Genomic DNA, 27639 nt, shown 5'->3' with positions numbered 1-27639 from the left:
ATATAAGCATCATTCGCTGACTACGTATTTCGCTCGTGATGTTGTGTGATCGCACGTCAAACTCACAGCAGAGAGACACTAAATATTCACAAACGGAAAGCTGAATATTTCGAGCAAACATTTGTTACAAAGCAAGTAAAACTTTTGAGATTGTTAAGGTGCATGCTCGTTTATAGTGTTAATTTTTAATGCTGCCAGCGCCATGCATAGAGTGGCCCGCAGTTGAAATGCAATTAATATGAACCAAAGATGTTATAATGAAGTGAAAATTGTAATATATGAAAAAGGTTCACAGTGCAGAACCTACCAAGGTTCTGTTGTGAACGCGAACCTCTAAATTTCCGAGGTTCACACACAGAACGCGAACGTGAACCTCACGTTCACACCATCCCTAACGAACAGTGAGCACGGATCAACTAACCCAAGTTGTAACAAGACGTTAAAAAATACTTGCAATACTGCAAAATAAAAACACATTACTTCAATGCCCTACCAAACGAGGATCAGCTCATGACCCTGCAAACTACACGGCCGTCGAAAGAAAAGGAGTGAAAACGTGGTCTGCCGTCCGATGAGGCGATCGAGTCGAGCATGACCATAGTGGCGAGATAATAGCATTAAAGAACCACCGTGACACATATCACAACATTTTGTGTACTCGATACAGTTTCTGTTATGCATACCTCTTCGTTTCAACTCATCTGCAGCCGCAATGACGATGTCCTGTGATTTTCCATCTGTAATCACAACCGCCACGTGCTTGGCGTCCGGACGCATTCCGTTTGTTTCGTTGAACATTTCGCTGTTTACGTAGTTCAACGCTGAAAGCATGGGGAAGAGCTCAGAACTCGAATGACAGCGAGACCGAAAGCGGTAGAACTGTTAAACCTCCAATCTGTTCTGTGCACTCTGATATTACCTGAAACATTTCAAACATTTCTATTCACAATTCATATCGAGTTGAATATAAAATGGCATTTTGACAATACCAGCGCAATGCCGCTTAATCGGAATTGATTCAAAATTAAAATTGAAAAGCTTCATAGTATAACAGACCTTCAACATTTTCTGGCAAGAGTCGAATTTACCTTTTCCAGTTTCAGTTCTGCCGCCCATGTGCGATATGTTTCTCACGGCTTTGCGAAAATCGTCGAGCTTGTGATATTGATTGAGCTTGAATTCGGTGCGTGGTGAGGATGAATATTGTGCAATTCCAATCTTATTTGTATAAAATAAAAATATAAATATTTATTTGTTATCAATAATCAAGCTTTCATAATCTATGAATTTGCCTCCATAAAGATCAAGGCAACACGTAGGATGCTATGGCCATTGAAATGAAACATGCCATATCGATTTTAAGTTGACTTGGTTTTCTATGATAATGTAAAAATGTTTCACGGAGGTTTCAGAAATGAGAGTGAATAAGGTTGTTTTGTAAGCATCTTTGAAATATATGCTAGGATCTTCTACCTTGACTACACCTACAAAATATACAATGGTTTTGAAATTTATAATCACACGAGATTTTGGATGTGGCGTATTTACGATCGTACGCAAAAATGTATCTAAAACTCAGTATTGCGTTGTAGTGGCGGTAAAATTAACTTGAAGAGGGAAATGATAAATAAATATATATTCCTCGCTATTGGATTCTTGACGATTACTATAAATTGAAGAATAAATGTTACAATATATCATTCGTTCATTCCAACTAAGCGTCATACACTTGAGTAATATATATCAGTGTGGGGATGACTCGAGTCATGACATGACTCGAGTCAGACTCGAGTCACTTATTCGTATGACTTGACTTGACTCGAGTCACTTTGCTAAAATGACTTGACTTGACTTGACTCGGCGTATCAGAAATGTGGAAGGACTCGTGACTCGGAGCAAAATTCAAGAGTCAATTTCAAGTCATCATGATGCAAGTAATCAGTGTCGATAGAAATCACTGTATCTGGCATATGTTCGCATTGTTCGCGCAACGCCGGTGTAACCCGTGAGAGCGACCAATCATTCAATGATCGTGCGTTTTACTGATCCTCCATTGTTCTCTCACAAATATATTGAACGCAAACGAAGTGATCGAAGCTTACAGCCTACATGTCATAAACTAGACTTTAGTAAAGTAGTTTAATAGCAAAATGTCTATTTCTGTTCTTTGTTCTTAACTTAACCAAACCTCGTGTTTTATTGAAATTGAATTCGAAAATAGTTTATATAGTCCTCAACCATTGACGCAGGCTCGAACTGTATCATATCAATTTGCAAAAGGGTAATGTATTGCAACTTACTAATTTCTTTCTCTATTCTCTATTTTGGCTGGTTACTATAAACTGAGGCTGTGCAATTACTAACGTAGTTTATTAGTTCTACTTATATGTGAGCGATACAGCGCCTTAAATGCGTGTATATTTAACTCTATATTCCTTCATCAGTTCAAAATCAATGACCACTCAATCTGTATTTCAGACAGCTAGCAAAATACAATGAGGTAATCACGCCTCATACCTCGAAAAGGCAATTTGACTTGAATTGTGACTTGACTCGTGACTTGACTTGACTTGACTCGACTTGACTCGAGTCACCTCCAAAAATCGAGTGACTTGACTTGACTCGAGTCACCTTCGAAAATCGATTGACTTGACTTGACTCGAGTCAAAATGTGTCATGACTCGAAATGACTCGTGACTCGAACGTGGTGACTTGATCCCAACACTGATATATATAGCAATTATACTACACTTGACAATAAATACAACAACCGGCTTACTTGCGTTAGATTCTTCACAATAGGCAAAGAACTGACAATATTGCTGAGTGACAGAATCATTTTTCTGAAATCCAGAATATGGATGCTGTCACTTCCGTCGATTAGGAACACCAGGTCCATTTTCTCGTCATTGCAACTCTAAAAAGGACAGTGATCGTAATTCTCAAGCTTGTTGCAGCATTCACACGGGCTAAGGGGGATTATTGTTTACCTCAGTGACTCTAAATTGCCGGTCCATGGTCTTATGAACGTCGACCAATAAACTATAGCTCCTATTATTTGTTTTGGGCTGCATAGGCCTACGTTTTGTCGTAGTTGTATTTTGAGATGATTTTGAATCGTAGAATCTCACTGGGTCAAAATATTAATTTGAAATTTCACCAGTGCGAAAACTGAAAAAGCTAAGTACCATTGGTCTGCAGGCGGAAATATTATGCATTTAGGTCATAAAGGCATAGCCTAGTCATTTCTATAAAACAGTTGTTTTGGCATTGGTTCCATGACTGTTGTATGTCGTGTTCGCCGGCCCCAACTCCATCTAGCACCAAGGCCTTAATTTAGAAAATACATTTGAAACATCGTCAAGACATCACATCACCATGCGAAAACTTTGCATCATCGTCAAAAAATGAAGATTTCAAGCATATTTCAAGGTCTCTGCAATGGCGATTAATAAATGATTCTCAGATTTTCTATCACATAGGCTACTACCCGGCGGGGCATTATTCAACGTCTAGAAAACTTCGCTCGTAAGATGACATAAGTATAGGCTACAGATCGACCGATATTGCCAATCTCTGTATATACCCATTCATTATGACAAAATTAAGACACATCCATTTTGTCAATATTGCAGAAGTTCAAAAAATATACTTCTAGTATCTTACAGGGTATCGACACGGAGACATCATCGTAATGTTGGTCGATTCCATACCGCCAGTTAGCAAGTAACAAAGACCTGCCATCTGATTGTGATCTTTGCAAGAATATGTCCAAGTCGGCGCGCAAGCGAGAACGCTGCCTGGAATACAATTCATTGAGATGACTTTTGTAACTTAAAAACTAAAGTTTTCATGTAAATCAGTCGATGCAACTGATATGTCACGCGAATTACAGCAATGCTATACACCGAGGCAAAGAGTGGCTGAGTATGTTTACTTTGTCGGAGTACTCAAGCAGGTTTCATTTACTTGCGATACGTTGTAAAGTGGTTCTGTGTTAATAAGTCACTTCCACTCCTACTTGGACAGGTGTTCATGCAAAACTACTTAGTTTCCCCTCTCGATTTTGAAAATTGGAAGGTAGTTCTGTGCTTTGTATGCATGTGATTATGAGTGAAATGGTTACAGGAACCGCATGAGATGACGCTGTTTAACGTTACCTGAGTGTATCTTCGAAAGTGGTACCTATTGACAATTTCAATAGTATTTTTGCGGTTGCGGTGATGATATATCTTGCACCTTGAAAGTGTCCACCTTCGATTACCTACTTATATGCAGGCCCCACCCAAATTTTCTTTTTGAACCTACTTCATTGAGTACTTTTCCACTTTCCGTTTTCCAGTGCCCCTTCCAGAAGTTTTGGCATGTCTTGGAAGTCGCTACGTCAACTTGTAATGGAGCAGTTCATATTTGGAGTACTCAAGTTGGCTGTGTCCACTTGCACCACATATTCTGGTATTCTTGTTTTGTAGCATATAACCATAGCCTTTGTATAGCCTTTGTATCACGGTAACTGGACAATAGTGAACATATGTTGCAGAAATACACCTTTATTTCTGTTGGCATTGATCATTATGTGTCAGTCATGAGGATACGTTCCAATTCCGGTACTATCCATGAGCGTAACCACTTGAACTGCTTGATCAAATCAACAATCTGAACAAGGCCTACTTATATTCGAAAACCTTCAAGACTATCGCGTGCAACTTTCATTTGACGTATTTTGTATGTATTATCGCATCTCGTGTAAATCCCTACTCTACTAGTAAATGCGTTGAAAATTCTGACAGTACTTTCACTTGTATTTCGATACCAACAGTGACTGCTTTAATCACCATTATCAAACCTCAAATTCCACTTACCCTCTTAGCGAAAACTGTGTGTATTTCCACCCTTGTGCCAGTCCTGATATACAGGTGTGAATATACATCCATGATCCATGAATCGATTAAAAATCCAATCATGTATGCACGTGGGCGCGCAATTTTTGACCGCTATATAATTCTGAGTTTAAGTCTGTTCTCGTGTTCCACACGTTTCAGCTCTTGGGTGTGAATACACACCATTTGCGCTGAGAGTATACCTTATATTTATCGCTGTTCAGTGTTCACTGTGCTTGTAGGCCGTTTTAAAAATATGTTGTCAAGGCCATCGGCAAGCTTTAGAAATTTTGGTGCTTTTTCACCTGATTCTTTGTCGACTTTTAATGTCATTCCAAGAGAGGCCTTTTCTGTCAGCTCATCTTCGACACAAAGTCCTTGATATAGCACAATGTCATCTAGTCCCATGTCTGACTCGTAACCCGGACCGACCACCCCTTCGAATAAAATCTGAAAATTAATTAGAAACGAGGTAACATAGCTGATTAAATTATAGGTGTTACTATCAGTTATATTGGAATAGGCTATCATACGATTTTGTCGCAGTTAAATTCGTTACTGTTTATTATCAATTTTATCATGTCAATACACCACAGAATTTTGTTATAATGAAAAGATAGGAGGGTGTCGAAACGACATGAATTATGTGAAATCAGACAGCCTCACTAGGGTGTCATAGTATAACTAACAGATTAGTGCAAACGGCACAGTCTCACAGTGAGAAACACGGAAACATTCGGATAAAAATAACCAAGCCAACAGGATTATTATGCTGCTGTGGATAACATCTGAATGTCAAAAACACAACATGTTTGTGAGGTACTTGGATACTTCGTTTTAAAAAGTGGATATATCGGTCGCAAAAATTTTGGCAGTTAATTGTAGAAAGTTAGTTTCGAAATCGAAAGATACATTGTCGCGACTAACGCAATGTGACTTATGACACATCGACTAGGTCGAATTTCCAAAATGTAATAATCATTTGTCATTTACCAGGGTTATTCCGACCTATGGTATGACGCCACTCGTGAAAGTGGCGCAAACATTTCCCTAAACTACGTTTTCCTATTAAAAAAAAACAGAAGTGTGAACTGTGAAACGCAAGGTAAGAGTAAGATATTTTTGCAATGGGTGAATTTCAACATACAGGCCAAACTCGAGATTTTGGATGGCTGATGTCTGCTCACCTTGTAAGGCTCTTCTGCTATCACCGAAGTCCAGCCTTCATGCCACGTATCGTTCTGGTGGCCTGACTTAGTCCATACTATTCTAGTTCCCAGTAATGCTGACGACACATACACATTCAAGTTCCCCAAATGCCGCCCACGCATGTGATACCAAAATCTGTAAGAGTAGAAAGAGTGCCAGAATATACATAATACTTGATCAGACTGCGCACAGAACTTATAAGTATGTGTTGACTGTAAGTATGAGCATAGGTACTTTTACAGAACGCGTAACTTTTTACTGGGTGCATTTGTAAACCAATATTACTACTACATTCGGTCCTAATCTAGGCTTGGCTTCTTCAATTGTGCGAAACAGAAAACCAAAGGTCAAATAATGTAGTTCCGGTATGTCAAACATGAGGCCTACAGGCCGGATGCAGACCGCTGGACGATTTCAACCGTTCCGCGAGGAAATGCTGTGTAAATGAAAAATGGATTGTACTATCCAGTACACGTAAATGGATGACGAAATTGGCTCATCAACATCGCAAATGTGGAACATCTGTATTTGACTGTATATTCATAATTTTAACCGTTAGAGGGCAATGTTACGTTTTTTCTCAATTCGCCGCCGGGTTCTGATATTGATGCTAAATTCTGATAAGGGAAAGAAGTGCACACTCATTTCATAGTTTTACAGAAATAAGGATCAAAAGGTAGCCTATTCATTCGCTGATTCGAAAGGCCTATGCTCAACCGTTATACGTAGGTTACATAGTGATCAAAAAATAAACCTAAATATCCGCTGCTGTTGTACTAATATATGAATTTGGACCAATGAGGTCTCTGCCTCATAAACCCATTTAATCGATTTTCTCCACCAGATGCGCACTTTCAAAGTACATTAATTGCAAGTTACATAGTGATCAAAAAAAATCCTAAATATCCTCTGCTGTTGTACTACTATATGAATTTGGACCAATGGGGTCTCTGCCTCATAAACCCATTTAATCTATTCTATTATAGATAACTAACCTACGGATAGATACGCAACACCCGTCGTCACGCTTGCTTGCCCGGAGGAAGTTACTGCTCAGCAATCTGAACGCATCATAATTGCTAATTCCATAGCTGACGACCTGAGCGCTTAAATTAATGAAGTTGATCTTATTTGAAAGCTACTGTCGTACTGATTCCGAAAATATACATTACAATCTGATCAGGGTAGCGGAACCCAGGCAAAATACACCTCAACGTCTGAAAATCTGAATTGTTGTAAACAATCTCAACCATGCGAGGGCCATTGTTATGGTCATTGTGCTACATCGCTGCCATTGTTAGCAACAATGCTGGTTGTCAGACTTGGAAGGCTATCTCGAGCTGGTTCCATTCCATTAATGAAATTTTAATGTATATTTTCAGAATCAACGCGACAGTAGCTTTCAAATAAGATCAACTTCATTTAATTTAAGCGCTCAGGTCGTCAGCTATGGGATTAGCAATTATGCTGCGCTCAGATTGCTGAGAGGTAATTTCCTCCGGGCAAGCAAGCGTGACGACGGGTGTTGCGTATCTATCCGTAGGTTAGTTATCTATAATTCTATCCATCAGATGCGCACTTTCAAAGTACGTTACTTGCGCTAAACACATTTCTCCAACCAACAAGTTCTTGTGATTCAAGGCGGTTATTCAATAGCCTTTATCATGACTCAAAATCCCAATGATTATATCTAAATAAGGAATAAAATTCGATACAAAATTTGAGGAGTTTGCATTTCTAGTTACATTTGTAGCCTACGGCATATATCTATGCCCTATTCGTAATCCTCACAATACACACCCAAACCAAAGCCGCATCGCGACTAATACAAATAAGTGGAGAAATATGCAGCTTATATCGTATTGACTCGTAGGTTGGAACCACTCTCTTGGTGGTTTATGACTCTGATATTGCAATTTTGAGCCGATACGGATAAATCCGATACCTATCCCTCTCACCGAAAACCCCTATATATGCAGCTGGTAATCAAATTATATATTATCAAGCTTACGGGGCATTTCTAAAACTTCGATATTATCTATGATCCATAGGCCGTGCTCTATTTATGCCTGTAACCAATCGAACAATCATTGCATCGTCGTCAAATCCACTATATAAAGGTGTGAGTTCATTGCACATTGCGTGTTCTGACCGGATGAGATTAATTGAAACCCTCATTATGATTACGAGGTGTAGTCACGCTGCCGACAATACGGACACAATTCATTGAATAATGAGTGGAATTTGCATGAATAAAACACATGTCATTTCTTACCTGAGGCATGATCCTGTACTTTGAGGCAGTTCTGGAGTAGCCATCATGGCTGAGGCGCCAACACTGCGTGACGAGCTTTCTAACAACATGTAATGGCCCTTTTTACCAGCTGAAACAATAACAAGTTTATATCACCCACCATCCATGCAACCAATGTGTAAAGCCTGGAATAGACGATGCGTAAACGCGTCCGTCTCTTTCTCTCCTTATTTCTCTTCTCAAACGGATGCGTGCGAGAGAGAAGAGGGACGAGGAAAAAATGAGGAGCAGAAAGAGCAAAAGTGTGAGAACCCGCACGCGTTCGCTTTCATGCGTATTTTCCATCCGCTCAGCTGCGTTGGCAGGTCTGTAGTGATCGGACATCGCACTTTCTGAAGTTGCAGTGATTAATCATGCGATTTTATGCTAATTTCAGTTGCAAAACAAAATGAATAATATAGAAGACGAGAATCTAATTGCCGCTGTGTATAGAGCTGTACAATCACACCAATCCAGACTACTATAACAAGGTAGCCATGAACACAATTTGGCGTGATATTATTCTGTGATATGGACTTGAAGATATGTAAAGTATGACGAGTCTTTCCATGCTCGGCATTGTACACATCAACATTCAGAATCCAACGGGGGAAGACATAAAGTCAGCCAGAACACCTAAAAGTTTAGCATTGTTCTTCCTAAGGCTTGAGATTTTAACCTACATTTAAACTTTTTTGAAACGGGGCATACTTCTAAATCTAAACCAATATACCCTCAATCTCAAACACCAAAGCGACAATAATGTCAGGCTCAATAAACATTTGTGAATATTCCCTACAATCCCAACTGTGTACTGTGCAGGTGATGATCATCGAACGTGAAAGTCACGGCTGAGCGCATGTTGTTTACTACCCTTACGATGACGCAATCTCACTATCTCACCAATCCCACTAAACGCATGCGCTCCGTACGGATCGTCTATTCCAGGCTTAATTATAACAGCGTTATATTACAGCGTTTATTAAACAGAGAGTTTAATACATAGCATGTACAAACGTACAAGTACATGCAACTTCAATTTCAATAAGCTGCAACCTTAAGACTATTAGATATGGAAGAGAAGCGCCCAGCCGATGGCGGTAATTGATTCGCCAAATTAATCAGCACGTGTCGACTCGCTTTTTAGCGAACGATATTAACCCGACATCAGTGGTCGGTAACCTCTAGCTTTATCGAGGTACTATGAGTTTACCCTGAGATATGGTCTTGATTTTTGACACTTTGCTGTTCTCATTAAATGACATAAAAGTGTTATAACGGCGATTTAAAACCAACGATCTGCGCAGCTTTACCATGAACTATCTGTGCTGATTCAATTTGTTTTGACCTCAAGTTGTGTGGATAGGATTGCATTTAAAACAAAAATCTATTTAAAGCAAACTTACTTAAAACAAGGCCCTTATTTAAAACATGTTTTTATTTTTTTATTTTTTTCAAGTCATAACGTCAAGAGTATCATTTGTGACGTCACAGTGGATTGACATTTACAATTGAAAACATGGGGTAAATATAGCTCCTTCGACGAAATATATGTACTATTTCTGTTGAACCGACTATTTTCAGGGTTCCAACAATCCCATATCGATATACGTCGGCTATATCGAGTGATAATTGTCCGTAGGCTCATGCAACACAACCAGGGCTTTGGAGCCGGAGCCGGAGCCCCGGAGCTATGCATTTTCACTGGAGCCGGAACCGGAGCCGGAGCTCCACATAAAATTCAGCCGGAGCCGGAGCTGGAGCCCGTTATTTGAGGAGTAGCTCCGGCTCCGACGTATTTCATAAGATGCTATTATTAATGCAACAACCACATCTGCTGATTTATCATTATTGAACAGCAGGCCTGAATTTTAATGCTGTGCACAGCAATGGCATAGAGTAAAGTGCGTTCTATTGCAACATTAATGTTATCAACAATTGACAAGTATTCATTATGAGGTCACAAGCCGGCACGGCGGCACCTCAGTCTTCGTTGCGACATCGGGTGTTACTGACGGCTGTCAGACTCTAGATTACTATAAGATAACTAACATATGAATAGATTAATATAATCTATATCGACCACGAATGGCCAACCTTTTTGGCTAAAGGGGCACATGAAATTGACGAATGAGCGCGCGGTCCAGTAGCCGCGCCAAGCGGGTAAAATTTTCAAAGTTAATAAATAAACTAGGTCAATAATATTATTACTTGAGTATATTGCGGGTCTACTGTATACCGCCGGCTAGTCTCAGTTTGCAAGGACACGACTTTTCGCCGTCTGGCCACTTCGATATCGAAGGTCTCCGATAATATGCAACAATCATTTTGTGCCTACATTTCACCGTCGACGATCTTCATGCGAGCGCAAACACGAAAAGACTTTCTCCCGTAATTGCGAATGCAGTTAGACTCAATCGGATAAATTAGGCGTTTATTTTCATTTTCAATAGGGGTTAGTCTACCAAGCAAGAAGTCGTGTGACAATTAAACACGCGAAGCGTGAAGAAAAATTTCACTACCATTTTAGTTTATTGTAATGTACGACGATTTACTGGAAAAGTGACTGTACGCTGGATCTGCCAATGCGTCAGAACTGATATTTTCGTCATCAACATCCCAAGTGTCGCAGCCAGACTTGTAATTTTTGGTTGACATTGCAAGTTCACAATCTGAGCAATTCATTTTCGATAATATAATAGGAAATTACCTCGCGGGCCACATTCGGCCCACGGGTTGGCCACCCCTGATATATATAGGCCCATTCGATAATTTCAGAGCCGGAGCCGGAGCTGGAGCCGGAGAAGTGGTAATAATGCGACTCCGGAGCTGGAGCCGGAGGTAATGTATGATAGAAGAAAGCTCCGGAGCCGGAGCTGGAGCAGTTTAAATTTACGGCTGCTCCAAAGCCCTGAACACGACCACATGTTTTTGGAAAGTATTTACACAATTATTGCATAATATTACAACCTAATAAACACAATTTTTTTCATTTTAAGTCCTTTGTTCGAAACCCTGTTTAAAACATGTTTTGAACAAAGTTTGATAAAACACCCTTTGTTTTTATGCAAGCCTATGTGTGCATCGCGCCACGACATACTGTATAAATCTAATGAGGTGTCAGAGTTACGGCAGACAGACGGCATTGAGCCGTTCATCAAAGCAGCGGGCAGAGCATTTTACGCGCTTCACCTAATTGATAAGCATGCAGGGTGCCTTGATATAAGTCAGGTCAACTTCGCCACCATCGCTAGTGAGCACTTGAATGTTATGAAAATCACTAATGAATATATATTATATGTAAAGCGTAGGCGTACATAGTAGAGTTGTTGTAAATCAGGGGAAGCCGTATGAAAGCAAATTTCTGCGGCCGTCAACACGCAATTGAATTAGTATGTGTTGGCGGCCGTCGACATGCAAATTGAATTTACGAATTGACTCCCTCATTATTGAGAGATTTTAATTGATCTGGAAATTTTCTTCGCGCTAGCCGCGATTCAAAGCGACTTCGTTTTTCCATCTTCATATAATGGCGCCCTTTACAATCGGAGCCCCAAAATACATATGCGAACAGCAGAGGAAAATGATGCATACTATATAGAAATATCAACTTTGAATCGCGTGCTCCTCAGTTAAAAGTTTGTTTCTGGTGCGTTTTGGCGATTCCAATATCTTACCGACAATCCTTACGAGAGGTCAAGAAATAACAGAATGCAACAAAGTGACTAATGCGAATTGGTCAACTAGATTACAGTGCTCTTCAACCTTTTTCGACGTGGTACACCCTTTTAACGTTTGCTCAAAACTCGTACACCCCTGTTCATTAGGGGTCTTCAAAAATGACTTTTTTTCTCAAATCGTACTGGCTACTTGATAAAATTGTTAGGTTAACTAACTTAAGCCTACACTCCAAATTTAGTTCAATTCCAACCGGTATCCGCATTGCTACGGGAGAAGAAAGTTTCTATTTATTATATAAAAATAAATAACTAAAAACTTTAAATTTTTCTGTTCACCCCATGAAAGTATTAGGTTGTCTATAAAAACGATGTTCTTCAAATTTGGTTCAATTCCAACCAGTAGAAGCGGAGTTATTGCCGTCAAAAAAGTTGGATATGAATAAAATAGTATTTGTTCACAGAGTCTATGCGCAGCCAGTTAGGCCGCCCGCCACGCAAATTGGAATTGATTTCGTGTCAGCCCAAAAACAGCATGGCATTACGAACGATAATCAACCTAAATGTAACAGCATTGGGGAGAGAGTAGGAAAGCTACTGCTGCAGAAGCGGTAATTCAGATCAGCGATGATAGCAGGCGCACCAGCCTACTGCGTATCAGGGCTGCGCCACACTATACACAACACAGTCGATAGTAGCACATGGGCTGCAAGAGATGTCAGTAACCTCAGATCGTATGCCGCTATACACAGTCTATTGTCGCTAATTTGCATCACTAATACCAAAATACTAAATTGCAAATGTATGTAGAAATATTGGACATAAAATCGGCATTTTAAAACAAAAGGGTTTCGATTTCAGCATGGAAGCTGTTTCGACCCTGGCTGGCTCCATTCATGTGCATTGCGGTATTTATCAACGTCAGGTAGGAAGTACCGATTCAAGGAGTTTGAGCTATCGCGGCGGTTTCTTCAAAAATCACTAAAAGACAAATGACTAGCCGAACACATGTTTGTTAACTGCATACTTTCCAACACCAAACGGAACCATCGGTCTATTGCCGACGGCTAAATGAATAGGAGAAATATTTGCTTATGACACGATCAAGCGGTGTACAGTATTAAGGCCTCTGCACACTGAGCTCGCGACCCGATAAAACGAGAGAATCGCGCCTGTCTGCGACTGGACCATGCAGACCGGAGTCGCTGGCAACTCGCAACATGCCGTCTGCGACAGGGTTGCGCAACTCCGCGACAAAGTTGAAAATTTTCAACTTTGTCGCGAGTTGCGAGCGACTGGTCAGCAGTTACTGATCGTTAGCTCTATGTCACCGCAATAGTTTGTCCGGGTATTGCGTGTTTTGGCATCTATAATTGTTTCCTCATTGAATTTAGACTGATTCGAGGTCATTTTAAAACTTTTAAAACTAAAAGCTTGACTGCAAGAGAGCATTCTACTGTAAGCAGTACCGGTACTTGGTAATTACCAAAGGCCAAACAGCCCCGGCACTCACGGCAGTACCGATACCGCGAAACTCTCAGTCATTGTATGTCTACAGGTGGATTTATTAGATATATACCTTGTCTGATTCATTTTAACCTGTACAGTGTACATTGGTTAGAAACTGGGTTAGCAGGTACATATAATCGTGGTATGTCATGGTTTCACTGATGTATATGTCAGATACCGGTACATCTCAGTACACGACGTCTGAAAATCTCTTTGACTAGGGAGCAGCAGTGTAACTCTTGATGTTAGATTTCGTCTATTCTCCTCTTTATCAGACTTCGGTACGAATTGTAGTGGCTAATATTATAAGTCAGAAATGGACTATTATGCATCATTATGGAGAATGAATCAACCGGGCCTAAGGTCAGTTTCCATGCTTGATACCTGAGGGCGAATCGAAGATTGAAAAGGAAAGAATCCCAGAGTTATATTTGAATATTGTTAAGACTTAATTCATTTACAATAAAATTATAAGGCATTTGAATGTTGTTCTATATCATGGGTTCTCAACCCGCGGCCCGCGGGCCGCATGCGGCCCGCAGACGATTCTTTTGCGGCCCGCGACATCTTTCAATATGAACGAAATTACTACTGGTACAGTATTGTTATGGAAGACCGATGTGTCACATTTGTCGAAGAACATTTGTTGTAACAAAGCCTAGAAGCTTGAAATGATAGCACTATAGTTTCATCTGGAGTTATACAGTTAGCTTGATTTCAAGCCCAGCAATCCATGTTTCGAGGCATTTTTAAAATTGCCGACGACGTGACAGACGCATTGTTCAAAATTGATTTGATTATCAATAAACCGAAGAGTCTGCTAGAGAATGTGTGAATTCAATAAAAATTTAACGTAGGCCTACTGTGCGAATATTCGCTGTTTCCGGAACTTAGCAGCAAGTCCAACATCACCTGATAAATTTCGAGGCTACACTGCTACAGTTGTCTGATTCAACAGTCACCAGAAGAGTAACAGCTATCTCAGTCGATCTTAATCGCATGTTTTGAAACACAGTACGTTGCCACTCATAGACTACTATAGCGCCTAGCATTGGACGAATCCATCGACTGCACACAGTGCACACACATTGCATAGCAAATTATCCAGGTGTGTTTTATCAGATTGGACATATTTCCAGAGGAAATGCTGACGGGGCAAACGTGGGAAGGAGTCCAGTGAAAAACATAAATTTGAAAAAGCTGGCTTCTGTAACTACTGGTGTAGGGCTCCAGCCATGGAAGGAAAGGAGAAGAGTTGATTGGTTTGCTCACAAATGTCCCCGAAAGTCTGACTTCTTCTCATATCACTGAGAGCTCAAAGTGATAATAACCTCTGTAACGAAAATGTCACCGTAATTTTAATACTTGCTCGCTCACGCATTGAAACAGCGAGTTCGGTTCTCTGGTGGAAGGGTTTGAAGGGTACATATACCAACATGGCAACGAATAGAATGTACGCTCCATGAAGGGATTTACTTGCGCCACTTGAAGATAGATATCCTAACAAAAAACAGCAACTGCAAACTTACGAACACTCTCCATTAATGCTTTAGAATGCATAAAAATGTACTAAATTCCCGTATAAGACTGGTAAATAGGCTACAGTAGCCTAAATTTAGTAGTGGTTCGCAAATACATGGTGATAATGTTCTGCGGCCCGCGGCGTCTTTTAGTGTGAAAATGCGGCCCGTTATACGAGGGAAGTTGAGAACCCCTGTTCTATATCATACCGAGAAATTAATGTATGAGTGCTTGACAGTCGATGCAGTCACTGAGGCAGTGGAATACAGAAAGGCTTGGTGTCTGTAGCATAATAGGCTACAGCTAGAACTTCAGAAATTTGGATCGGCAACCGGAAATAGCGCCTTTAACTGGGTCACCCAGATTATGCGTTTTCAGCATTGAAATATGATATTGGTTCGTTAATGGAAAAGTGTGCGTATAAGACGTCATCTTATTCATTAACAAACCCATGTATACCCATTGAAATATTCATTTTGCGATCTATCGGGAGCTGTGCAAAGTGTATCCTTTGCGAGACTTCGGACAGAACGCGCAAGAGCTGTAGTTGCCGCTTGTGGGCACTGCCGGGACCAGTGTGCATTGCTTCGCGACTTGCGACTCGCAACTCGCAACGCGCAACTCGCGATGTTGCGTCGCGAGGTCAGTGTGCAGAGGCCTTAACACTTGAGATAACATCGTATCATATTGCTCATTAACCTGTGCGTCAACCTGTACTGACCCATAAACCTGCCTTTGCGATAGCTAGCCATCGGCTCATTGTAATTCGGATCTGGTACACCCCTGTACACCCCATTCGAGTGGTACACCCGTTGCAAATTCTGGTACATCCTAGGGTGTACGGCAACCCCGGTTGAAGAGCACTAACTAGAAGAAGCCACATTGTTCAGAATTTGCCCTAGAAACTTTAGAAAACGCACCCTCCATCAAATCTACCGACGAATCTGATCACAAGGGCTGAGAAAAGATAAATATTTGATAGTGATACGCGAAACTATTATTATTAATTCATTCGTGAATCTGCAAATAGTTGTTGTTGTTGTTGTTCTTGTTGCTGTGAATGGGGCTAATAGGGCTTACTATGATCCTATGCACCATGCCAGTTCGAACTTGGCTATCCGTTAAACTGAACTGATTGGGTGACAAATAGGAATTCAATGGTAGGTTAATTGTGTATGGTAATAAGACCCGCACTGCCATATCGACAAGATCCCCCCTGGCTACATTTTCAAACTATTCCATTTCGTTGGCGTGGATTGGGCATACTATAGCAGGAAGTGTTCGACTGTCAAGTCAAGTATTGAGCGACGATTATTTTCGAGTACCGCAGTGATACGCCCATTGCCATAAAAAGGTATTTACGAAAAAAGCGTACAACGAAGGTGAATCGTGCTATGAGTCGGCATATCAGGAATCATTATAGGAAATATCGGCCTGGCGTAAATGGCCATACCAATCGAATCACCATGAATAACAAAACAATAACAACCGCCACAAGCTGATTGCACAGCTCCCAGCTGCACTAATGCATCCCAACAGTCTGAAGCGATACCAGTATTAATATTGTACCGTGCTCTCATATTCAATTCATGCGTATGTTTGAACTTGTTTGGTTACTATTATTAAAATCACGAAATCCATTGACAAGAAATCGCGTGCATCGTGAAGAAACTCTTCGAGTTGATTGAATATGCCCAGAAAAGATTCCATTGTATATTGATATTGCATGGTGCTTCGTACCTCCAAGGGCTCCATATATCCCTTGTTAAGGATTGCTAAACTAAATCCAATTGCAGCATCTAAAATATATGCTGCAGTAGCTATGGCACAATCTTTTATTGTACATTGAAACGACATTTCTGTGATGTATATTGATCGACCAACAGCATCGTGACAAAACGGTATTAAATAGATATACCCGAGAATTACCAAGTTATTCTTTATGATACCGAACTGGCATTATTTCCTTTGACGTTTTTATATTGCCTAGATCAAAATTTGGCAGGGTGAATTGGGGCAGGGTCTGTCACCTGGCATTCCGCAAACATATTATTGGCCGGATAAGACTTCATCGTAATCACGGCGGTATGAGAAGTCTAGAGCAGGGGTCACCAACCTTTTTGCACCCGAGAGCTACTTTTTGATAATGATTGATGCAAAGGGCACCATTTACTCCTGCCGTTTACCCTCCTGAATTTCCACTTCGATATTCATAGGGCAGTAATCACATTGCAGTAAGACTTCTTTCCAAGACAGTCTTGTAAAATCAAAACATCTCATTTCAACTAGCTCTTCACTGGCATTTATTAAGAAATTATGAATTACTTAGCACCATAGCACCTATTTGTATAAATAATGCAACAGTCAACTCAAATCAAGTCAACTTTGGACTGGACAGTGGACATCTTGTTATCTCTATTTATATCAGTCAGTGGGAAGGCTGGCATTGCATGTTATCAGCTATTGCGCTGTACTCTGGTATGTAACTTGAAACTGCTACTCTGAGTGAGTCTTCCAGATGTGCATCAGTGAGGCGTGTTCTGTGCTTGTTTTTGATAAAGGTCATGTCCGAGAAGACCGATTCACAACGATAAGTTAAACCAAACATGCTTGCAACCTTCATAGCTGCTGCGCATACACCACTGTACTTTTCCGTGTCAACAAGGCACCGCTAAGGTTTACACCTTAGTTATCTATAGCAGTGGTTCTCAACCGCCGGTCCGCGGACCGTTGCCGGTCCGCGACGACATTCCTGCCGGTCCGCCAGGTATATCACAATTTTATACCTTAATTTCAAGATGCAATGTTGAAGGCTTGTCCATTAATAAAATAAATAAATTATCAAATTTTAAAATTATTCAGAACTTCATGAGGTAACATTAGGACTGGAAACATGTTCAATTTGACTTAAAGTTCAAGGAGTGTCATTTGACGACATGTGGGCGACAAGTATACAGAACAGATATGAGCTGACTCATCGCTAAACAGCGCAGTTTGCGCGATCATTCGTTTTCGATTCATTCATTTTGTGCAGGACCGTAACTGGGGCACCCAAACCCAATTGGAGAGGGGCCCATTGAAAAGAGCCCATGATTATTTTACAAATGAACATAAATCATAGCGTATTTTTCTGAAAGTTTTCCAAACATTTTCAATTTCTTTTCGCGCTTTACGCGATTTAGTATCACTAAATGTCTTGCTTATATTAGGTGCCCTTCTACGAGAAATACGCATGGTTTATAGAAATAGCCATTTCGGCGTCAGCCATTACCATGCCACGACGTACCAGCCCATTATGAAGTTTGGGCTAACATGGGACTCTGAAAGGTGTGCCAAAATTCCTCACCGAGAAAACCGATTCAGTCATGAATGATCGATAATTTTCGCTGTTAGCGCAATTAAGCAGGATAAACTCTCTGCTTACACTGAGTAGAATGAATGTGCTCACAAGTACAGGTGAAAACACACCCCCAACTGCAGGGTCTGGGGGCGAAGCCCCGGAAGTTTGGATTATCGCCCTGTGGGGGTCCAAGATCAACGTTTCTGGGGGTTGGCTAACGAAGTGCTTTTGTGGCCCGGATTTCCGGATAACCGGTATAGTTTGCTGCAAGGTGTTTTCTTGCGGCACGCATTGTATTCGTAGTTGCCAGAGTAGCCTATGCGTCTGGTGGCAGTGGGCAATGAGCAAGGTAGCCCGACAAGGTGCTTGGTTCGAGTTGGCGTGGTCGGTTAAACTCGCAGCCTTTGGCGCGAAAGACTGTAAACGACTCTCGGCGGTAGCACGTTCAACTGGATAAGGCAATTTTACCTCGACTCTGGAGACTGACTACCATAAAATCACATGGATGGCGTCATGAAGATATTCAATTACGATCAAAACCCTTTAAATGTCACTCTTTAGCACCATATAATTGCAAAAAAACAGTTGCATACTTTACATTCTGGCTTCATTTCAATTTTCAAAGTTCACCGGTCCGCCAGACATTTTTTGAAATTTTACCGGTCCGCGAGGTGAAAAAGGTTGAGAACCACTGATCTATAGTATCACACGAGCTGTGCCGGCTTTGTCAGCGTTGCGATCGCCGGCTTCGGGATTGGGGCATTGTTAAGTCAGAATGACCTTGGTAAGTATATGTTGCCAAAGAGTCTCGAAAGGATTTGATTGACAAGCGAATCCACTTGTCGAGCATTATACCGGGCAGTGACAACTATTACAGAAAAGGAGAAACACGGCTATCTGCTACCGAATAGTAATGCCATTTGCTCATGTGTCATTGTTCTGGATGTCCACTGTCCAGCTTCACCACCGACATTTCAAGAAGACCGTGGATAGCATTCCGCCATATGTCGCCTGTTTAGGTAGTGCTCAGTGCTCAGTCTTCGATATCTTGTGATTCGATTAGGCTACATGTTGGTATATTACTGGTTGTAATTGGGGATATTTGCTATCATCATTTTAAGTGTTTATATATATGTATTGTCATTTCCAAGTCACATGTTATAGTATGATTTAAACAACAATAGCTAAATCACTCAATTTATCTATTTAAAAGCTCACTGGTGATAATCTGACGAATATTGGCAAATGCTACTATTCGATCTATTTTCAGAACAGGCTCGCGGGCACCACATCTGGACCTCGCGGGCTACCTGGTGCCCGCGGGCACCGGGTTGGTGACCCCTGGTCTAGAGTAAGACGAAACGTTTCAGGTCAGTGTAGCGAAATTTCTGCCGGTTGTTGTAACTTTGTGGTTCGTTTAAGAAAATCTATGCGGCATTTTATGACACACGCCGAGGGCTTAATTAAAATAAACCATTATACAGACATAACCGCGAGTCGACCCGCTGCGTATGTCAGACATGGATGGTATAATTCTGTAGAGATTGAATCCAGCTGTGACTTGAAGTGTGGTAACTGCGTAAACGGCGTACGGAACAAAGATTCGACACGGTTCATGTTCGCACTAGGGCCGGGCACAATGATTCGAGTATTAATTTTAATTATTCGAGTCGAGTAGTAAAAGGCGATTTTTTTCGAGTACTGAAATAATACGCACCTCGCCACTGAAAGTTAATTTATCAACGAGAATTATAGTTTCGATACTATAGAAGCCCTGAAACCTTGATGGGTGGTATCGTAGCATACGTAACATATAATACAAAGCTACGAAGGTTACTGGACGTAGCACATTTACGAAGTCATGATTATCCCACAACATTGTCACCAAGTGCAATGAAATCGGTATGGTCGAAAAAATACCAAAGTATCTTTTATGAGATGGATAACAGAAAATATATTTTTTGTGGTGGCATAAATGGTAAATATTTGAACTTCAAGTATTACATTCTGTTATGACGTCGTACTGAGTGATACTCGATTACTCGACTCGACTCGAAGCATATTACGTGATTCAGAATCGAATCATCCAGGTACTCGATTTTGCCCAGCACTAGTTCGCACTATACCTGACTAATTATCTGCAGAAATAGAAATGACTATAACTCGAGAGATTGCGTAAGCCTAACTGGAAAGGTCATTGAGTTCGGACACATACGCAATTGTTATCTCATAGATAGGACATGTCATATTGAATCCAAAATATCATTCTGAAGAACTACGGATAGCAGCCTCGGAAATTCGGTCCCGGTACAGCTTGAGAGATTTTGGCCTTGAGGCTGGAGACTGTCACACGACACATACGGCTTACGGTCTATAGTGTCTATATGTCTGCTGCAAAATCGCCGTCGGAAAATATATTATCGAATAAATACATGAATGAAAGCCGAAAACTAGGTACACTGTTACATGAAATCATCGAGAAGCAGCCTCATCATGACCGTTTTCGGTATGGCACACTGTCAAAACCAATACGAACAGACCAACACCGAATTTTGCCTAAAATTTACTGAGGAATAGGCTGATCAAGCGATCAGCTGCTGTTAGCCGCCATCGAAAACGAAACAGCTATCGCGCTTGACAGGGGTTGTAATTGTGAGCAAATGGCCTGAAGGCCACAATTTCACGATGAAATTGACATTGGAGAATATAAAATAAAACTAAATATTTGAATGCAAACCGAGGATGTTAATAAACTGTTTCATGATATCATCATCTCATCACCTATCTCAGTATGGAACACAGTTAGCGTTAACACAGATACACCGGCTTTTGCGTGAAATCTGCAATGCGTTAGGTAGGCTAAGTGTCAGATCAGCGCAAATCTCTGCCATACTCGACCTTGATAACGAAATTGCTGCCCTAATCATTGAGTGACAACCTTGAGACTTGGCACAGCGTTCGATACTAAAATCAAGACATACCATGTAAAAGCTCATGATGGATCTAGCTAAGGAGCATCGTTAAAATCAATGGAGACCAATACCGGCTTTGCGTAAAATATGTTTGCGATAAATGACGAGTAAGCTCTCACTCGACTTAAGAAACGAAATTACCATTAACATAGTTCAGTGTCAAACTTGAAACTTGGTACAGCGTTGGATACTAACATTAAGACTTACCGTACCAAATGTCATGACCGATCTCGGTATGGAACATCGTCAAAATCAATGGATACCAATACCAGCTTTTGAGTAAAATCTGTTTGCGATACATGACGGATCAGCACACACTCAACTTTGGAAACGGAATTACTACCCTAAACTTTGAGTAGAACTTAGGACAGTGTTAAATACCACCATCACGACATGACATACCAAGTTTCAAGAATTATCATGGTGTGAAACACCATCAAAATCGACCTATCCAGCAAAGGTCGACTAAACGCATATAACGGTAACCGAGTTCAGATATAGATACAATTGTTACATCACACCTTAGGGGCAACCATGCTATGTTGCCCTACCTGCTCGGTAATTTTATGAATAGGAGAGAGTAAATCACTGTTTCTTTATTGCGCGCGGCTTTGAGAGAATAGGCAGTGAAAGCTTGTTATGTGCGCTACCGGGGCATGCCCCGGCTAGGCATTCGCAAAGCGAAAAAACGAAGAGAATTCGATTTTCGCAGAGACTTCGCTATACATGGGCATTTACAAGCGAAAGGACAAGAAGTTACGATTTTCGCTGGGATTTCGGTACATATAGATTGTTATGCGTCTATAAATGGTAAAGAATGGTTATTGAACAGAATTTTAGGTGGGGCAATGCCCCAGTTGCCCTATAGGACGAGCCGCCACTGCGGGTTACATGATTGATAAATATGGATGAGAATAGCTCAAGTTGCAGCGTACATATACGTAGGCTTACCATACGTCCCGTTTTAGGCGGGACAGTCCCGCTTTTTAACGTCTTGTCCCGGCGTCCCGACCAGTCAGCCAAACGTCCCGCTTTTTAAGGCCGTAAGGTATAGGCTTACTTTTTTGAAAATTTAGGTCAGATTTAGAGCAAATTGCGAGTGATATGTCATCCACCTGGCAATGTGTAGAGAAAAACGGTATTTTGAGATCTGAGCGGAAAGATGACCGATCACAAAGTGGGAAAAATTGGCCGGTTTTTGAGAATTCTTCTCCGGTTTTGCAAGTCCTAAATTTCTGAAAAAGTGTCCCCCTTTTAGATTTCCAAAATATGGTAAGCCTACATATACGCATGTGCGAGGGCCTAAATGGGAAAACTAGTTGATGTATTGTATCTGTGTTACTATTAAAGTGATATTACGATTAGAAGCGTAACGTGAGTACGATATAGCAAACGGTCTGTTGATCGATGATGAGAAAAGCGTCAATGAAGGTGCGCCGAAAAAAATACGTCTTAACGTCACATACAATACGATTAAGACACATTTGCATCGTGATGTTTTTAGTTTAGGAACTTGCTATTACACACTCCTTCATAGATAGATCACCTAGTTGTGAAGCGCAGTTCGGCTGTCATTAACTGGAGCTTGTGTATGACCAGATGAGGTCAAACTACAGTTAACGTACCGGGATACCATGGAGGCGTGGTATACAAAACTTAGAATGCTTACAAGGTGCTGCACCATTCCTTGTCCAGTGACATCCTACACACCATGCACTCATGGTATGCATTTATCGTCGCAGTGGAATCAAAGTGACCTATGTCCATTGTCCGATGACCATATTACATTTCGAGAAAATTGACTTTACTTCAAGTTTTCATCTTCTTTCAGCCAAGTATTAGCCCAGATTAATGTTGATTTAATGAGACAGACATAACCATGGCCAAGGCATGGCCAAAGAAATTGACAAATTTTCAAAACCTTGATTATTTTCAAGTTTAGAAAACTGACCTTCAAAATTTGAAAACTGGACAAAACTCAGTTTCATTTCATTGCGACTATATATTATATGAACATATTGTGTATGTATATTTTGAGTGGGTGTGTGTTCCGAAAAAATATCAAGGCGAAAATATACAACATCCTATTCATATTGGCTGAGTGACCATTTACGTACGGCATTGACGTTTTCCACCATACAAAATACTATATATAATAAAATTTGGATACTGACACAGGGCTTGATTTGGTAGGAGGTTATTTTCTTATACTGTCCTAGAAACGATTCGAGGATCGCAATTCTAATGTTGACCATCTTGGATAGAGATATATATTGTTTCTCAAAATACCCCGAAGACCCGAATCTCCAATCGAGAGCCTTGTGTACGCCCCACGGGTGATAGCAAAACCAATTATACGGAATCCTTTTTCACCTGCGTACGTGTGATCGAAATGCGGCCCCGTATTATGTGTCTGTGTCTCTCCTTGGTGTTCAGTCCAGTTGAAATCATCTATATCAATCATCTGCTTCAATGGTTGATATCCTTCGAAGTCAACACTCAGCAACGTGGAGTGATTAGCTGGGAATAATTCGGGATAGTTAGATCATTGGCTCCCATACTGTGGCACGCCAGCGTCATCTCGCCGGTCATAGATTTCTGAACTTTCCAACTTGGTAGAGATAAGCAATGTCTAAGTTTAATATGCAATACACAATGGTTTCATTTAAAATTAAGCTGTTAAATTGAGGTGGGCTTAATGTAAATCCACAGTCGGACTGAACATTTTAGATCGCAACGATATCTTGACTTTAGCCTAGTTTGAGGTTACATAGAAAAACACAATATCACACAAATTTTCTTGGGGACCTATCATGTGATACTGATGGATGTGGACTCCACTATGGAGGTTGGATGAAACATCTTCCATTACTAGAAGAGGCCCTTGGATACTGTGTAACACAATGTGTGTACTATATATGCAACGTTATAGTACTGGATATAGGCTACAGTCAGGATTGTTATTAAAATAGAAATAGAAATAGAACTAATACCACGATTTTTTATTCAAATACGAGAAATATACCAAAAGCGAGAAGTCTCAGAAGTAATCATAAAAATAGTTTCACATCTTGGCAGAAGCGTATCACACTTTCAGTATAGTTAATCAACTTGATATTGAAATGTGCACGTTCACGGTTTGGGCAAAATGACTATAATGACAACGTAAATATGTTCACGTTCGGAAAAATATTCAGATACCGGGACACAAAGACTATTTCTATCGATGATCATGAGTTATACTTTTAAAAGTGATGTAAAACTTCCCACGATTTATTAACCACTTTACAAAATACAAAACGCGCAAATATAAGTGTGTAGCGAAACTGTTGGTAATTTTGTTTTAGAAACTGTTGAATAGAAGTGCAAGGAGTCTAAAAACGGCCTGATGTGGATTACAGAAAAGTAGAAGTGTTACTTTTTTAGTGATCATATCTGCTAGTAGGCTACTAAACATTATTTTCAATTTTATGAATTGATTGGTTTTGATTGCTTGACAATTTTATTCTTGCCCGGTTTGCAGTGACTTGGTATCACTTATATTTGTGTTTTGTTTCATTATATCAACCCTTATGCGTCAGAGTACTCGATGGCTCAATGACTGAGGACCAGTCAAGCTGCGTGGTCCTATCTTCATTACTCTGTACACACAGAAAAGTAAGTTTATCCTCCCTCTTAGTGATTCTCAAAATACCTTATCTTCTAAAACTCACCCTTTCCATCGCTGTCATTATTGTTCATGAGGTTGAGGTTCCTACAATGGCCGTTGACCTTTTCAGGTTTATCTTGAATCGGGCAATAGTAAACAGAACCATCTCTTTGACCTCCCGTTTCTTCTTCATCTGCATTGCTGTTCGGGCTACCTACATACACCCTAAACAAGATCAGATGATCATCAGAGATAGTAAATGTAATCACAGTTTCTACTCACATAGAAACAGAGTTAACGCCGAAACGTGCTTCTCTGTTGCAAGTATAAAGGCATACATTTACAAGACATGTTTAAAATACTTTAAGAGGAAGTCGAATATGAATGTCCGAAAAGTAGTCAAGTAGGCATATGTAGATTTAGTTGAGACGTCGCACACCTAACCTCGGATGGTGCGAAAGTGGGCGCGATCGCCTCTGGAGTCGCTCGCGAGGATGAAGGGGGCGTGGGGCGCTGACCATTAAATAGGCGATTGGAGGAGCGCTGGCTATAAAATTTGGCGGTGAAATTCTGGTTTGTAACCAAGTCGCAAGGCTCCGAGTCACAAGCCCATCTCACTTCAATAGTTTTGACTCGAGTCAAGTTGAGTCATTTTAATTCACCACCGAGTAGAGTCCGAGTCCAAGTCAGCTAATTAACGGTCGAGTCTGAGTCGTGCTATTATGACTCGAGTCCGATTCCAAGTCATAGCATTGACTGCTCCGTTTCGAAATAAAGTATTGTTAAAGCGACTCATTATAACTCTGTTTGGTTATATCGAATATTCACATTTAAAATATACTAATTATCCTCACGTTTACCATTTTCTAGTCGCATTTTAAGCATCAGTACAAGTAAGCGAATTACCAACATTGTGGTTACTTTACTATTCTCCGAAATTACAAGGAAATGTCGGTCTTGAAAAGTTTGGTTTATTGTGCGCTTTGAGAACTGTACGAAGTATTCGGGAAGTTATATAGCTGCACTGCGAGTTGCGATGGATTTTGAAGGGTAAATGCCTTACTCTCTTTTTCAAATGATCTGCGATTGGTGGTCATCACCTCTGCGATTTCTATGAAAATGAGATAATTCCAACTTTTTCTTGTGCAGAAGCTCGCCAATCTTAGGTATTATATTACTCACAGCACTCTTCGCGTACCACCTAAAAAGCTCTCGCGTACCACTATAGTGTTACGCGTACCACTAATATAAACCAAACGCCGATATGCATATTACGCAATGAACGATAAGCAGTAAATGTAGACCGCTCCATTTCCTCGCAACCATATATATTTAATATCAGAGTAATTACCTGCCATATGGTATCGACAACAACGCGGTAATCAACACATCCACTGTAAACAACCCTTTGGAATGATATTGTAGTCCCACAGTTAGTCTGACACACCCATTCAAGTCTAATTCAGCGTATAGCCTAGCTGCATGGGCCTTCTACATACTAACAAAAGCGGGCGAGAATTTGAATATAGGTTTATTACCTCTCACGACCTCAGAAGGTTGGTGAATAAGACTCATCAGGCATGATAAATGAATATCATAACGCTATATTTCTTCCTTCTGTCATCATATTTGATAGCGAACTTTTAAATTTTATTTCACCTCTGCGCTTGAGTTACGATTACATTTGATACCAGTCGAAATCCAAATCTTGATTTGCCAACTTCGAGATATACGTAGAACGACCAAATCGGTTACTTACCCATTCTGCTCATAAGACGATGCCAACGCTACAGAATATCCGAAATCCTTTTCATTTCCTGGTGAGAATCTGTACGTCTTCGGTGAAACAATCAGGTTAAATGCGATTGCATATGCAAGTTGATAAATAAGAAATATGGCGACGACTTTGAACGAATCTGCCATATTACAGCAATTATTTATTTCGCCTCACTGGATGTGCTGTCATTCTGTTTCTCCCAAATCTCACAGTGACACAGTAACAATACAGCGGTGATCGTACCGTTATATACTATCCCGAAATTGGCATAAATATGGAGGTGATTCCAGGGATTGCGAGGATGTGATTTGTTCAAGGACTTCCGATTATCTCTATTTAGGAAAACGCGTATTGATTTTATCAACGTCCAACTCTACAGACGACGTTGTAACGTGATTTTGCTTCTATGATACGATTTGACCAAGCGCTTTTTCAGAAATCACGAACGTTGGTTCATACGTCATCTGACTGCATACAGGGACCTGCACATATGCGGGAGCGTGCGTGCTGTGCAGTGCTTAGTTTGGCGACTTGGATATTTTGCGGCCAGCGGGCCAAATCCGGCCCGGGACGAAATTTGACCGGCCCGCCAACAGTTGCATGGAATTTAGAACTTTTGAACGTAACGCATGGGCGATAATTATAACCATATGTATAAACTGAACCGGATGTGCGTATACTTCGAACCCTGTTTAATTATTTATTGTGATGACGTATTCTACGCCCGTCGTATGCGTAATCTATATTAAAAATGAAACCAATAGAACAAAGTGTCGCAACAAATTAACCACTAATCATTGTTTCCATATACT

At 40.6% G+C, this 27639-nt stretch overlaps 1 protein-coding gene across 1 annotated transcript in view; it reads right to left on the bottom strand.

Annotated features, from left to right (window-relative positions):
* The window catches only part of LOC145439458 (integrin alpha-1-like), a 54565-nt gene extending 27517 nt beyond the window's left edge, over positions 1-27048 (bottom strand). The window contains exons 1-10 of the mRNA XM_080316945.1: positions 26810-27048; positions 25115-25275; positions 23775-23921; positions 8365-8473; positions 6068-6224; positions 5186-5330; positions 3667-3800; positions 2780-2917; positions 1089-1218; positions 684-821 (exon numbers count right to left, since the gene is read on the bottom strand). Coding sequence (XP_080173071.1) covers positions 684-821; positions 1089-1218; positions 2780-2917; positions 3667-3800; positions 5186-5330; positions 6068-6224; positions 8365-8473; positions 23775-23921; positions 25115-25275; positions 26810-26973 — 1423 coding nt within the window. The 5' untranslated portion in view covers positions 26974-27048. The remainder of the gene's footprint in view (positions 1-683; positions 822-1088; positions 1219-2779; positions 2918-3666; positions 3801-5185; positions 5331-6067; positions 6225-8364; positions 8474-23774; positions 23922-25114; positions 25276-26809) is intronic.
* Positions 27049-27639: the final 591 nt, after the last annotated feature.

Source organism: Botryllus schlosseri, chromosome 1, assembly GCF_051294905.1.
Source record: "Botryllus schlosseri isolate E-star chromosome 1, Bs_hap1, whole genome shotgun sequence".
Taxonomy (NCBI): Eukaryota; Metazoa; Chordata; class Ascidiacea; order Stolidobranchia; family Styelidae; genus Botryllus; species Botryllus schlosseri.
Note: the sequence above shows the minus strand (reverse complement) of the source record. Positions and strands in the feature narration are given on the sequence as shown.